The 16,350-nt window shown below is 31.3% G+C and overlaps 1 protein-coding gene across 2 annotated transcripts; it reads left to right on the top strand.

Moving 5' to 3' along the window:
- The first annotated feature begins 1,391 nt into the window (after positions 1 to 1,391).
- On the top strand, positions 1,392 to 15,777 carry LOC103410814 (fatty acyl-CoA reductase 3-like). Of its 2 annotated transcripts, XM_070819020.1 has the most exons (11): positions 1,392 to 1,620; positions 1,735 to 1,838; positions 3,636 to 3,838; positions 4,148 to 4,248; positions 5,146 to 5,338; positions 13,696 to 13,857; positions 13,965 to 14,046; positions 14,469 to 14,735; positions 15,108 to 15,235; positions 15,343 to 15,480; positions 15,576 to 15,777. In XM_070819020.1, exons 1-11 carry the CDS (start codon positions 1,542 to 1,544, stop codon positions 15,643 to 15,645), a joined length of 1,527 nt encoding a protein of 508 aa, XP_070675121.1. In that variant the 5' UTR covers positions 1,392 to 1,541; the 3' UTR covers positions 15,646 to 15,777. The 2 variants fall into 2 exon arrangements, with proteins under 2 accessions (XP_070675121.1, XP_028955735.2); XM_029099902.2 differs by having other exon boundaries at positions 1,418 to 1,620; positions 15,343 to 15,605.
- The last annotated feature ends 573 nt before the right edge of the window (positions 15,778 to 16,350 follow it).

Genomic DNA, 16,350 nt, shown 5'->3' with positions numbered 1-16,350 from the left:
TCAATAGAAATATAATCTTCTACCTCTTCCATAGAAGCGACATCTTCTACTTCTTGAACGAAAAAGTCATCTTCTAAATTCTTTTTTTTCTTTCTCTAGATGAAAAGAGATGGAAGTATGAGCTAGGGTCTAAGATAGACCGAACATGCAACCAAACCCTTTTTTTTTAACGCAAAAGAGGATAATTAATGTCCTTATCAGTCATTTTATAAATAAACAAATTTATAATTAAAAAAAATTAATTAAAGATGAATGAAAAGATCTAAAAATATTAGCCGTGTGTCATGTGCCGGGGAAAATGCACGGCAGCTTTAATATTTGCAGGGAGGGTAGGTTGACGTATTGGTCATACCCTACTAGAATGCCAAAAGAGTGTACAAGTGTTGCTAATCCGAAGATGCGATCCACAATTTTTATTATATATATATATATATATATATATATATGTATGTATGTATGTATATATATGTATGTATGTATATATATAAGCTTTAATATTTGATATTTGCGGGGAGGGTAGGTTGTATTATTGGTCATACCCCAACTAGAATGCCAAAAGAGTGTACAAGTGTTGCTAATCCTAAGATATCCACAATTTTTATTATATATATATATATATATATATATTTTTTTTTTTTTTTTTTTGACTTGTTCATTGGGTAAGTAGTGTGGGCTACCTTCTCCATATGATATCCAAAATATTCAAAAGAGTAAACTAAAGAGACTAAATTTGTAAATAAAGTTTTAAAAATTAAAGGATATAAAAATTGATGATTGGTTTATTACTTACACGTTGATAAACGTGCTTATTCTTATTGGTGACACATAATTTAATTTGCAAATTTAGTTTCTAGATTTAGTCTCTCTAAGATTATCCTATCCAAAATAAACCAAATCATGGGCAAGTGTACGTATATATAAATTAATTACTTATGTATATATTAGTTGCAAAAGAAGAAAATGAAATAGAAAGGTGATGTGGGATTTTTCTTTGGTTTCTAAAAATATAATTATTTAAATGCAAATGTGAATTAAGTTAGCGTGTTTGTTTGTTTGTTTTTTTTTTTTTTCGTTGATCGTTTTTATGTAAGTTTTATTATGATAATGAAGGATGAGATACTAAAATTTAAGACATCTTTCATATTGAGAAGAAAATACTAGAGAGATTAAATTTTGGAAATTAAATGACATGAAAATTGATGATTAAATTATGACTTGAGAATTGATAAATGTATTTATTTCTATTATTAACGCATCATTTAATTTTCAAACTTTCTCGAAAATAAACAAATATAAAATATAATAAAAGGGGTAAAATGATTGAAGTAATTAAGCCAAGCGAAGCAACTGTCCAACTACTTCCGTACACTCCACCTCATAATATTAAAATCATAAAATGGCTGTACGACAATATATCTCCACACCACTCCCTCACTTTGGTTCACATTTGAAGCATACAAGTCACTCTATAATTTGATCTCTCTTTAGTCTTTCTTCCTCTCCCACCTCACCTTCTGGTAAATACCTTCAACTTTCCTCCAATGGAGTTGGAAAGTATCCTTTATTTCACTGAGAGCAAGAACATTTTAGTCACTGGTGCCACTGGCTTTCTAGCAAAGAGTACTATTCGATTCTACCCCTCTCTCTCTCTCTCTCTCCCTCTCTCTCTTTCTCTCTCTGTTTTTGTGACTTTTTTTAGTTAGAGAGCATCTAAATATGCTTGAATGGATGCAGTTTTTGTAGAGAAGATACTGAGGGTGCAACCAAATGTTAAGAAGCTCTATCTTCTTTTAAGAGCTCCAGATACAAAATCAGCTACTCAGCGTTTGAATAATGAGGTATGTATATATGCAACTGGTCGATTGCCCTTTGATTTTCTTCTTCAATCCATTGCATCTAGGGTTCAAAGTAAAATAAGGTATATGTACAGCTATCTATATATAACTTTTAGTTTAGTGCAGGAGAAATGTGTGCTTCAAATGTATTTACCTTTTGCTTCTACATATCTTCTTTTTGCGCATACAAAATAGGCAAGAACGGCAAAAAATATAGGCATTTGTGTCTTGGACCACCTCAGTCAGTCTATCTAAGAAGAAGTTTGGTGCACTACAATAAATGTAGGGAACTTTCATGAAAAGGACTTGTGTTAAGTTTATTTTAACCTAAAAACATGTCAAGCTTTATTTAAAGAAAAAGAATTAAATATTAATAAAAAAACCCTTAAATTTTAATAAAAAGGAAAAAAAACTTAAATTTTAATGAAAATGACACAATTTAAAAAAAATAAATAAAACCTGATGTGTGCGGGACTTGTGCGTCCATCACAGATACTGTTTATGAAACTGAACACTATTTATGAAACTAAACGGTACTACACTATTTATGAAACTGAACTGTAATACACTATTTATTGGTCCAATTTCATAAATAGTGCCTAATTTTTTGTTCACTTTCATATATAGTGTATAGTTCTTGGTTGCCTAATTATTGAGTCCAATTTCATAAATAATGTATAGAAATTGGTACAGTTCATAAATAGTGTCTCTTTCTTGGTCTGATTTCATAAACAGTGCATAGTTATTGGTTTACTTTCATAAATAGTGTCTAGTTCTTGGTCATGTTTCATAAATATTGTTTAGTTCTTACTCTAGTTTTATAAATAGTGTATAGTCTAGTTTCATAAATAGCTTCCACCTATTGGTTTAGTTTTGGAAATAATGCCTAAATCTTGTTTTTGTTTCATAAATGGTATCTACTTATTAGTCTAGTTTCATAAATAGTCTACTTATTTGTCTAGTTTCATGAATAATGTCTACTTATTGGTCAAGTTTTATAAATAGTGTTTAATTCTTGGTTCAGTTTCATAAGGTTTGAAACTTGAACCCTTTTTGGTCCTATAAAAACACCCATTGCACGAAAACGATGAACCCAGAAATGACTCTTTAGATCAAAACTTAAGAAGATTCTGTTCTTAGTAATTATATTTAAAAAGCTATTTTCAATTACCAAATTAAAATTTCCTCAAATTTTTTACATGCCTACAATAATAAATGAGCTCTACATCCAATTCTTGAGCTTGAGTGTTATCTTGGAGAAATTTTTCATTGTGCCCATAACACAAATGGTATATCACGACGTGTTATTATGTAAGTAGTTGGAATTTTTATTTTTTATGTAATTAAATTTTTAACTCAAGAATCTCACAACTTGTATAGAGACACGTGGTGTACCACCTCGTGTTCCGGCGACATTGAAAAATCTCTCATCATCATGACTACTATTGAGAAACAACACCACAAAATTAAAACTGGGGAATGTAATTCAATTTGAAGTCTTTTTCTTATTCTAAGCAAAAAAAAAAAAAAATCTATTAATGTAGCTAACAATGGGAGAAAAAAGTGGTATTGTTTTTTTTGTTTTTTTTTTTTTTTGTCTTTATCATTAAATAAAGTTAGTGGGTGATTTTTAATTATAATGTAAAGATTTGAAACCATTTTAATTAGTTTTCCTATAAATATATGAAATGTGGGGAAACAAATATTTTTGTTTCTCAATTTGAAATGGGATGGAAATCTGAATTTTGTCATTGCAAGTATTTTTTTTTTTTAAACTCTTTTGGCCACTTCTATATGTAGATAATTGGGAAGGATCTTTTTAGAGTGGTGAAAGAAAAATGGGGAGCAGGTATGAACTCAATCATCTCGGAAAAGCTGACTGTGGTGCCTGGAGACATTTCTCGTGAGGATTTGGGCTTGAATGATTCTAACTTGAGGGAAGAGATGTTGAGTCAGATAGATGTCATTGTGAACTTAGCTGCAACAACCAACTTTGACGAAAGGTAATGATGTTTAGGAAAGTGATTTCCACATGCTTCGACTTTATAAATTTAAAAAGATCATGCAACAAAATAAATAAAAGTAGTGTGCAGATATCACTTCTTTAATATTTATTATTGTTGAATCCCAATTTACTTAGAATTATAGTTTGTTTTTGTATTCTTGTCAGACTGTGAACTTATAAACACAATCAATTATTTTGACGCATAATTGAGATTTATGGTTTGATTGTTTAGTATGTCTGGAAAAATATTACCTATATAATATAGGAATATAGTAAACTAGATTAAAATATATGATGTTGTGTGCAGATATGATATTGCACTTGCTCTCAATACTTTGGGAGCAAAGCATGTATTGAACTTTGCCAAGCAATGTGTTAAACTAAAGGTGCTGGTCCACGTATCCACAGGTTAGTATCTGATATCTGTCATCCCTTCGAATGTTTCTGGATCTTTTGATTTTTAATTAAGATGATATTATCATTAAACGTTGTTCTAGATTGCTTTTAATTAGCATGACCTTTTAGTCCCTTTGTTCTGAACTAATTATAAGATTAGAATACCAAGCTTGAAATAATACGACCAAAATATAAAATGGATGTGTGTGTGTGTGTGTTTAAGAGAAAAATGGTGAATTTATTCAATTTACAAAGTCATATCATCATTCCAGAGAACATCATGAATAACGTTCGGAGGTTCCTCAAACTAATACGAAACCAAATTATATAAAATATTTAACAAATTTACTTAAAAACACAGTAAAATAGCAGATTTTTTTTTTAAACAAATTTTTAAGGTCATTAAAGTTGTGTAACAAATGCACAAGCTATATTATCCGTACGAGGATGTGAAGGTAAAAGAATTCAATATTTGTGAAAGGAGAAACCTTACAATGGCTTATAAGAGGTTGGACCATATAGCCAATTAGTTTTACGGTGGAACTCCAACTTTCTTTATGATATCACAGCAGGTTGCCCCACATGTAAAGCCCAACGGCCACACGTGTTCCATCTCACCATATTCGTGTTGTCCACATGTTTGGCTTGAAAAATCGCCACACGTGAGGGGACACGCGAGGATGTGAAGGTAAAATAGTCCCACATTAGTGAAAGGAGAAACCTTGCAAGAGCTTATAAGAGATTGAACTATTCTCCATATAACCAATTAGTTTGGTGGAACTCCAACTTTCTTCAATCTGAACTTTTTATGTTGAGCGAATTTTTAACATTTTTTTAGCTAAAATTGAACCTTTGAACATATCATAATCCTTATTCATTATCCCACTTTCTGCTGTTTTATGATTTCAGCTTATGTTTGCGGCGAAAAGGAGGGACTTCTATTGGAAAACCCATACCACATGGGTGAGACACTCAATGGGACCACAGGTCTGGATATAGACAATGAAATCAGGCTGGTCCACGAAAAACTGAAAGAACTCCGAGCGGAGGAAGCATCAGAACGAGCAATCACTCTCGCCCTCAAAGACTTTGGACTCAAAAGGTTTGTCAAAAAATAAAAATAAAAAAATCTCCCGAGCTCCTTCTTCTTTCACTTGTTTGTTCGCTTAAACACTTTGAACTCATTAGAAATTTTGACATGCATGCTACGATGACAATGTATATGCTGTGATGGAAGTCCTCGGATCAGTTTATTGTTTGTTTAGACCTGGTCTAAAGCTTAACCTAAGCTATACCGTTGAACTAGGACAACTAGACTTATACCTGTGAGCCTTAAACGTTAAGTGTTCATGGTAGCTTTAATTTATGGTGTTTAAGGTTGACCATCTTTGATTAGTAGCCAGATTGAGTGATTGTTTTTGGTGCTATACAGTATCCTGTCGTTCAAAGGCACAAAGGCAGCCATCAATTCACGAGTAAAACTATCAAAATTAAAAGAAAGAATAATAAGATATTAATCATATTATACATGACATATGGTTTCAGTAGGCAACATATGTGCAAATTTTGCCGATGCTTTTGTTTGCCAGAGCCTTCTTATTACTGATTGTCATATTTGGGATCATACTCTCTCCTTTGCTTTTGATACTTTTCGCTTTGATTATGTAGGGAATGGTTGTATTCGGGGTTTCTCTCTTCAATAAATTACTTCTTTGTTTCAAAATAAAAATAAAAATATGAGAATGACACAACAGAATACCACTTGAGGTGTACCCGTATCATATAAGTTGTTGCCCTTATATTCTTGGCTTGGGTTTACTGTTTCCCTAAAGATATTTATTGTCGTCAACTGATAGCTTTCATTCAATTAATTCAAGAGAAATTTTATTTGAACTCATACAACCTCTTTTTACACCTAATTTATTCTCCACACCCATATTATTTTTAACTAAACTATTAATATCTCTTTAAACCCAAACTTACTACCTAAACTACCCTCACAAACACAATTTGATATATAAATTTATCTTTACACCCATTTAAAAAATAAAAAAAACAAAATCAATGTTTTGAAATTCATTCAAGGCATAAAGACAACAATATCTCTCACATATTTGTCTCATGCGTAATCCTTCTTTTTTGCTGATTTTACTCAATCCCATATCTGTTTTAATTTATCTTTCATCTGTTGATTTTGCTTAATCCCATATAGATGATTAAAAAAATTAAATATTTAAATCCCATATGTTTTTATTTTATTTTTGTTCAATCAGTATGCGTTTTTTTGCAACTGATCAAAATTGGATCAGCCAGTCCCTCCAATATTTAGTACAAAATTCAAAAGTTTCACATGGTCCGTTGGATCAGCTTTTCATTCATGTGATCTGAAGTTTGAAGAATCCTTGGTTGCTTCGAATCCATAAACAATAACATAAGCATGTAAAAACTCAGAAGTAACATCGAGCTAGTGCGATGAAGGCACGACACATTACCAGATGGTAGCAAGAAGTAGATTGATTATTGGGTATATATTGGTCTATTGATAAATTTTGGTTTTATTGTTCATTTCATCTTGTACTTGACAATAATTATGCAATAGGGTAAGAAAGAAAATTCATATTTAAAGTTTAAGTTGGGTGTAGAAAGAGGTTATATGAATCCAAATAAAATTTCCCTTAATTCAAATATCAACGTTTACATCTTCCATGAACATTAAATAAAAATTCAAGAAATAAAATTCCGTGAAGAATTATTGATATGATTCATTATAATAAATGAAAATATGACTTTGGCCCTACAAACTTAATTTTCTTTACCTAAAACTTAACATAATTTTTTTACTTGATTAAAACCCAGATGACTAGAATCCATATAAACAAATTCCTTAATGAAGCTTGAATTCAATTAATTTATATGTTCCGAATGCTGAAATACCCCTATTAATATCAATTGGATTTAATTATTTTTATTTACCGTCAATTATTGTAAATTGGCTAATTAGTCATTAGTTGTGTTAAGTGTGGGATTGCGCATTGCATTGTGCCATTTCTTTTCCTATTCCAAATTTCACAATTATTATTGCTTCCTATATTTTTGTTTGAAATTAATTTATTATATGCATCTATGTAATTATTGTGCTTGTAAATATAGGTAAATTAGTGGACATTAAAAATAGTAATTAGTGTGCATGTAAATATTAGGTAGGTACATTAAGTTAAAAGCCGACCAAAGAAAAATTGTCTTATGTTATTCTGGAAAAAGTATCATGTGATGTCCTAAAATAATGTGTCTATTATTCCCTCGTCTTTTAGTTGTAATATATATTGGTGTATGAAAAGAGTATGAAAAGAGTGTACTCATAATTTCTTTCAAGACAAGTTGTAAGTTACATTCATTGACATGATTGGGGAATAGTATCACATGTTTTAAATAATTTGTAATAATAGGTCAACTATTTCTCTAGCTTGTAACTTAGATTAAATTTTGGGTTTTATTTAGAGTCTAAAAGGTCGGTAAGTTTATGTTTATAAAATAAGAGTTGCAAGAGTTTATCTTTAAAAAAACAACAAAAGAAAGAATAGTGAAACAAATATGGTGAGGGCAATGATACCTCAGAGTCAAAAAGGGTTTTTTTTTTTTTAGGTTTTTATCACCAATGGTTCATGAGATTGACCAAACTTATCATTTTAATCACTCACTTTCAAAATCAATCAATGTCGTCATTGACATTTACTATCTCACATCAATTTGGTCATTCTGTTTAGAATCCGTCAATTATTTTGTTAATTTGTACTAACATTTGCCTACACACTTTGTGTGTATAAACACATTTTTTTTTAGAAAAATGGGAAGGAGAGAGGGAGAGAAAACGTTTTTGGGGGGGGGGGGGGAGTGAGAGGTTTTTGTTTTTGGTTTTTTTTTGTAATTTTAAATATTGAAGATATTTTAATATCATCTGTAAGTGAAGCTTTAATAAAAAACAATAAATATTGAAGATATTTTTACATTATTGCCTATCATTTTTTTTGTGTAATAAGAGACTAAATAGTCTTTTTCCTCTCTTTTGGTTGACAAAGAGGGTTTCATAAATGTAGTTTTAGATATATGACCCACAAATCCAATAAAATAGTGACACATAGATTATACAAAAAATGGTTTTTATCACAAATGGTCCCTAACATTGATCAAACACCTCATTTTGGTCATTGAGTTTCAAAAATCAATAAATTTAGTTCCTGACTTTTTCTACCTCACATCAATTCAATATTTTTTGTTAGTGTGATAATATGGTCCCACTAATCTAATCATATGACGCCATATGAGTTAACTATATAAAAAAAAAATCTTTTTAAGATTTAAAACTAAAAGTAAAATAAGAAATTTAAAACTAAAACTAAAAGGTAAAAAAGAGACATCATTGTCATCATCTAGATATGCTCAAAAAGAAAAGGAAGGCACCATGACACTACTAAAGCTCTTAACCTCCCATCCTCACTCCTCATTCTATCCAGTTGATTATAATCCTATCAAATTTGAATTGAATTTGGATTACATTTTTTTTCTTTCCAACTGGAATTGTGGGATGCGAGAGAAATGCCAGTGTGGAAGATTCATCAGTTGGATCTTCCTAAAAAAAATAGTTTCATATAAATAATCTACTTGGTGTCATATGATTGGATTAGTGGGACCACATCAACACACTGACAAAAAATATTTAAGAAATTTTAATGGGAGGACTCAATTGATGTGCGAGGTTTTTGTTTTTGGTTTTTTTTTGTAATTTTAAATATTGAAGATATTTTAATATCATCTGTAAGTGAAGCTTCAATAAAAAACAATAAATATTGAAGATATTTTTACATTATTGCCTATCATTTTTTTTGTGTAATAAGAGACTAAATAGTCTTTTTCCTCTCTTTTGGTTAACAAAGAGGGTTTCATAAATGTAGTTTTAGATGTATGACCCACAAATCCAATAAAATAGTGACACATAGATTATACAAAAAATGATTTTTATCACAAATGGTCCCTAACATTGATCAAACACCTCATTTTGGTAATTGAGTTTCAAAAATCAATAAATTTAGTTCCTGACTTTTTCTACCTCACATCAATTCAATATTTTTTGTTAGTGTGATAATATGGTCCCACTAATCTAATCATATGACGCCACATGAGTTAACTATATAAAAAAAAATCTTTTTAAGATTTAAAACTAAAATTAAAATAAGAAATTTAAAACTAAAACTAAAAGGTAAAAAAGAGACATCATTGTCATCATCTAGATATGCTCTAAAAGAAAAGGAAGGCACCATGACACTACTAAAGCTCTTAACCTCCCATCCTCACTCCTCATTCTATCCAGTTGATTATAATCCTATCAAATTTGAATTGAATTTGGATTTGATTTTATCGAATTTGGATTGCATTTTTTTTCTTTCCAACTGGAATTGTGGGATGCGAGAGAAATGCCAGTGTGGAAGATTCATCAGTTGGATCTTCCTAAAAAAAATAGTTTCATATAAATAATCTACTTGGTGTCATATGATTGAATTAGTGGGACCACATCAACACACTGACAAAAAATATTTAAGAAATTTTAATGGGAGGACTCAATTGATGTGCGAGGTTTTTGTTTTTGGTTTTTTTTTGTAATTTTAAATATTGAAGATATTTTAATATCATCGGTAAGTGAAGCTTTAATAAAAAACAATAAATATTGAAGATATTTTTACATTATTGCCTATCATTTTTTTTGTGTAATAAGAGACTAAATAGTCTTTTTCCTCTCTTTTGGTTGACAAAGAGGGTTTCATAAATGTAGTTTTAGATGTATGACCCACAAATCCAATAAAATAGTGACACATAGATTATACAAAAAATGGTTTTTATCACAAATGGTCCCTAACATTGATCAAACACCTCATTTTGGTCATTGAGTTTCAAAAATCAATAAATTTAGTTCCTGACTTTTTCTACCTCACATCAATTCAATATTTTTTGTTAGTGTGATAATATGGTCCTACTAATCTAATCATATGACGCCACATGAGTTAACTATATAAAAAAAAATCTTTTTAAGATTTAAAACTAAAAGTAAAATAAGAAATTTAAAACTAGAACTAAAAGGTAAAAAAGAGACATCATTGTCATCATCTAGATATGCTCAAAAAGAAAAGGAAGGCACCATGACACTACTAAAGCTCTTAACCTCCCATCCTCACTCCTCATTCTATCCACTTAATTATAATCCTATCAAATTTGAATTGAATTTGGATTTGATTTTATCGAATTTGGATTGCATTTTTTTTCTTTCCAACTGGAATTGTGGGATGCGAGAGAAATGCCAGTGTGGAAGATTCATCAGTTGGATCTTCCTAAAAAAAATAGTTTCATATAAATAATCTACTTGGTGTCATATGATTGAATTAGTGGGACCACATCAACACACTGACAAAAAATATTTAAGAAATTTTAATGGGAGGACTCAATTGATGTGCGATATTGAAAGTCAGGAACCAAATTTATCGATTTTTGAAACTCATGGACAAGAATGAGGAGTTTGATCAATATCACGAATCATTTGCAATAAAAACCCTTCTTTTGTGTAATCCACATGTCATCATTTTATTGGATTTGTGGGTCCCACATACAAACTAACAGAATAATTAACGGAATTTAATTGGTAGGACCAAATTGATATGTGGTAGTGAATGTTAGAGACGACATTAATTGATTTTGAAAGTGAGAGCATTTGGGATAAAAATTCTTTCTTTTTCGGTAAGATGATAAATTAAAGAGACCAAGATTGTTTGCCCTCCTATCTTTCCATCCCCTTCCATTCCTTCTTATTTTTTTTAACCATTGATTTCATGTTAAGTTAATTTAATGCTCCAGATTTTACCATCTCACGTATTTTCACTCTTTTTTCTTCCACTTCGCTTCTGCTGCTGCATTCACAGACCAAGAAACATTTTCAGCTGCACAACAACAACAACATCCTCCACCAAGAATGCCATTGAATTATAATACAATTTCCGAGTTGCTTTTCGGATTCTAAATCATGGGTTTCCTTCTTAGCTTCCAAAAAATAATGGGTTTTTAACTAATCTGCTGATTGTTCAAGTGGGAGAGGAAAATTTTAAGAATCTTCTGCTGATGGTTGATGCTCCAAATTTAGACGAGTTACAAAATTTGAGATTTGCATCATAAATCCAAGCACAAAGGCGATATTTGAGATCCCAACTCGAACATCATGAAATAAATTTCAAAACAGGCATTGAAATCGAAACTGAAATTAAATAGATTTGAGAGTTGATTCATATCCGGCTTTCGAACCCTGTCACCAGGAACCAAACCCTGAAACCCAAGAACACAAAAATAAAGTTAAACAGCAAAAAGCACTGAAATTTAGCATAATTTTCGCATTCCATACCTTCTTCGCGAAATGTCAGCGAGAGGAGTGGTATGGCGGCCACTTCAGGCTCTGCCCCGGTGAGTTTGCCAGCTCCGGACTCGATTTTCTGACGAGTTTGCCAACATCATGAATTAAATATTACCTTCATCCTCTGGTCAGGTTGTGAATTAAAGGTTGATGAATTACAGGGGCTATCGTGCTCCTTATAGGCTCTGTTACAACAAAATCTTATATTCTGACTTCCAAAATTTTGAGAATCTTCTGCTGATGGCTGCTGATTCTCAAAAATTTCCTCTCCCACTTGAACAATCCGCAAATTAGTTAAAAACCCATTATTTTTTGGAAGCAAAATGGAAACCCATGATTTAGAATCCGAAAAGCAACTCGGAAATCGTAATTCCATGGCATTCTTGGTGGAGGATGTTGTTGTGCAGCTGAAAATGTTTCTTAGTCTGTGAATGCAGCAGCAGAAGCGAAGAGGAACAAAGGAGAGTGAAAATGTGTGAGCTGATAAAATCTAGAGCATTAAATTAACTTAATATCTAATCAATGGCTAGAACAATGGAAGAGGATGGAAAATTGGAGGGCAGACAATCTTGATCCAAATTAAAGGTGGACCTCTGATTTGCCATCAAACTTGGAGTATGCATTGATTGAGATATAAATCAAGCACATCAGTTATTAATATTTTTTTACGAATGTTATATTTATTATATATTTTTAGAATAATGCTAAATAGATCAAAGTTTTAAAACAAAATTTTTAACCAAATGTTGTGTCATCAATAAGAAATAAGCACGTTAATCAATACCTATTAATAATCAAATCATCAACTACCACATTATTTAGTTTATAAAATTTGATATCTCTAATATTATCCTATTTTTATATTATGTTTGTATCACACATCTAATAGAGGTTGGCCCTTGTGATATTAATATCTTTGTAGGAATGATACACTTATTATATTTTTTATATCATATTTATATCATCTCTTTAATAAAAGTAGAGCCCAACCACATATGTAGATCTCATTTCTATTTGAGCGGTGGTACAAGTGTCATATGAAAAATGTTGCAAGTGTAACATTTTTGGTATACCATCTCATGTGACAAATGATGTGTACATGCCACATCAATGAATAAATTTATTTAATTGAACATTGGTTTTATTCATCACTTATTACATAGTATAGTATAAAAATGTGGCATTCCTAGCATCACTCCTTTTTTTTTTTTCAAACAGATCATTTATCACCTGCATGTTAGTTTTTACTTTAAAAAAAAAAAAAGAAGTTGACATATTTAAAATACTCAAAACCTAATCATTTAGCAATTAAAATTAATTTTTTTTTCTGTATGTATTTGCAACAAACATTGTGAGTTCTATCTGGATTAATTGCGCCCTTGAAACTAATCTTACGAAGAAACGGTTAATACAATAAAGAACACATACCACTCTATGCCTTAGTAGTCTTATCAAAAGCATGAACTCTCTGTCGAACTTCTTTTTTAACAAACGATATCTACATTAAGAGGTGGGGAAGTGGACTAAGCCTAACAGTGAGTTAACACTGATGTGGTTCAAACTCTTTGTCAACCTTTTATCTAATAATTTATACTTTGAAGCAAATTAGGATAAATAGATATAATGAATTATAAGGATAAATAGATATAATGAATTATAACAAGGAAGGATTTCCATACACCTTTTGTCCTTCTACGCGTTCATGTTTATCTTGACAATTTTTTTTTAACAAATAAGAAAAAAATCAATGTGAATATAAATAAATAAGAGAGTGTAGAACGAGAGAACGGTGGCTGAAAATCACTATCTCATGATAAATCTACTGAACTATACCTAGTGTGCATTGTAAAGTTATGAAATCTGCTGAATATTATATATCTAAATTTGTTTATTAACTTTTCTTGTCCTCTTTCTTATTAACTATAGTAGGATAAATTGATTGTAGTTATGTAAACTATTGAAATCCAAACGATGCAAATTCTAAATCGCACTTTTTTGGTAAATTACTTTCTTAGAGCAATTCAGTATGGATGGCCAAACACGTATGTGTTTACCAAGGCAATGGGAGAAATGCTAATAGGAGATCTAAAAGAAAATCTACCTGTGGTCATTATTCGCCCTACCATCATCACCAGCACTTACAAAGAACCTTTTCCTGGTTGGGTTGAAGGAATCAGGTGTGTCGATACGAATAAACCTTTCTTATTATTTTTAAACATATAACTAGTTTTTGGTGTTATATAAATATTTACTTTTTTTATCTGTTCACTTGTGTCACATGCAGAACCATTGATAGCATTGCAGTTGGCTATGCTAAAGGAAAATTAACATTCTTTCTCTGCGACATTAATGCAATTGTTGATGTGGTGAGTTAACTTTAATACTTCATTTTGTTACTATTCGTACCTTCTTATCTCCAAGGTTTGAGTACATTAAAATCAAATACAAAATTACGTAGCTATCTATATGTGAAAATCCATCTGTACTCATAAAAAAATGTAATTGACATGTGTACATACTTTTCTACAAATATATATTCATATAAATGTCAAACTATGATCTTCAAATAAGGAAGAATGACGCTCTATATATAAACAACCGAACAATGTTCATTAAAGAAGTCGTATTATACCTGTTACAAATATTAGGTTGGTCAGCCAACAAGTTCATTAGCCCAATAAAGAAAAGAAAAAGAAATTCTACTTAATTAGTGCTTATCTTTCATTTATATTCTTAAGCATTTACAAAACATTTGATGATATATATTACTTATATAAACATCGTGCAGATACCAGCTGACATGGTTGTGAATGCAATACTTGCTGCAATGGCAGCCCATGCAAACCAACCAGGTGAAGTAATTTATCAAGTAGGATCCTCTAGGAGAAATCCTGTAAGATATGGTAATCTTTACGATTATGGAGTCCATTTCTTCACCAAGAAACCATGGATTAATAAAGATGGGACGCCAGTTAAGGTTGGCAAGGTTCCAATTATGGGCAGCATGGCTAGCTTTCACAGATACATGACTGTCCGTTACTTACTTTTCCTAAAGGTAATTGGTTCTACATATTCTTCTGCATCCATAATAATATTTTTCAATCACAGCTTGTCGACGAACGTAACCAAGAAAACTGTGAGGTCAAGTGCTGGCGTGGCATTGCGAGTCAATATAAATTATAACACGTGTAATGAAATTCAGGTTGACCGCTTGTGGTTTAAAGTTAGATGTTAAATGCACGTGCTATGGTATTTTAGCGGGACTCGTAGCACGACATGAGAACATGTCTGGTTCCATCATCTAGAGGTTCCCCATCGAGTCTTATTTTACCTTTTACTTTCTCTAAAAGTATGTAAAAGTAGCCCCTTGAGTTCTCTGTGTCTATTTTGATATTGTATTCTTTGTCTAATTTTTCCAACACAACAGGGATTGGAAGTGGTTAATGCAGCATTTTGCCAATACTTCAAGGGCACGTACGTGGATGTCAGTAGAAAGATCAAATTTGTGATGAGACTGGTGGAGCTTTACAGGCCATACTTGTTCTTCAAGGGAGTGTATGTATATGTGATTTTCCTTATGTTCTTCATGCCATTGATCTTGAAAGATTATTTTGATCCATATTGTGAGACCTAACTAACTATGAACTAATTATTGCATACAGCTTCGATGATATGAACACAGAGAAGCTGCAAATGGCAGTAAGAGGAAACACCACAGAGGCAGATATATTTTACTTTGACCCAAAGTGCATAAATTGGGAAGACTACTTTCTGAATGTCCATCTTGCTGGCGTCGTAAAGTACGTTTTTAAATGATTACCCAAATTGGGATTAAGTTAATGTTTCTTTTGTCTTTCATTTGTATTGATATAATATATTTTGGAATTGGTGGAAGTAATTGGGAGGACTCTAGCCAGTGTGTTTACTCGAGGCTGTATGCTGTGGCTCCGAATAGCATATTATAGTAAACTTCAATAAGTGTACGAATTATGATAGAATGTTATTGGTATTTGTTTTCATAATCATTGATGGTGAAAAATTGTTGTCGTCAATGTAATATGTTATATGAAAGTGTTTACTTTAATTGGTTAACTAAATTTTGTGTTTTCATTGTTTATTTTTTTTGGTCCAAGTATAATTCTAAGTGCTACTTTGTACTACGATCAAGTGGTATTCATTTTCACTTCTAAATGAGAGGTATTCTATACAGCTTGTATGTATTGATGAAAAGATATTTGGTTGTATGAGAAATTGCTGTTGTATTTACTTACATTGTAAATCATAGGTGTTGATGTAGGGATAGGCTGTGCGCAAATGCAACTGCACCATGTAGCAGTGGTACATGGATGGTCCTGTTTTGTATATCTGTGATGGGGGCCTCATACATATTTTAGGAGTGATCATGTTTGTTATATACACGATGGGTGATCACTGCCTACACGATTAGATTGTGCATATGGTTTTGCTTGGTATATTCGTGATGAGGGTCCATATGCATTATAAGAGTGAGCATGCTTAGTATATCCGCAATGAGTGATCACTACCTAATCCTATAGGATATAGTCCTGCTTGGTAAATCCGCGATGGGGGACTAGTAGAGAATGCTTTGAATAATATTTTATTCTTCTCAATGAGAGGTATTTATACAAGGTGTAAAACCCTAATGTAAT

The sequence above is a fragment of the Malus domestica genome, chromosome 03 (assembly GCF_042453785.1).
Source record: "Malus domestica chromosome 03, GDT2T_hap1".
Lineage (NCBI taxonomy): Eukaryota > Viridiplantae > Streptophyta > Magnoliopsida > Rosales > Rosaceae > Malus > Malus domestica.
Note: the sequence above shows the minus strand (reverse complement) of the source record. Positions and strands in the feature narration are given on the sequence as shown.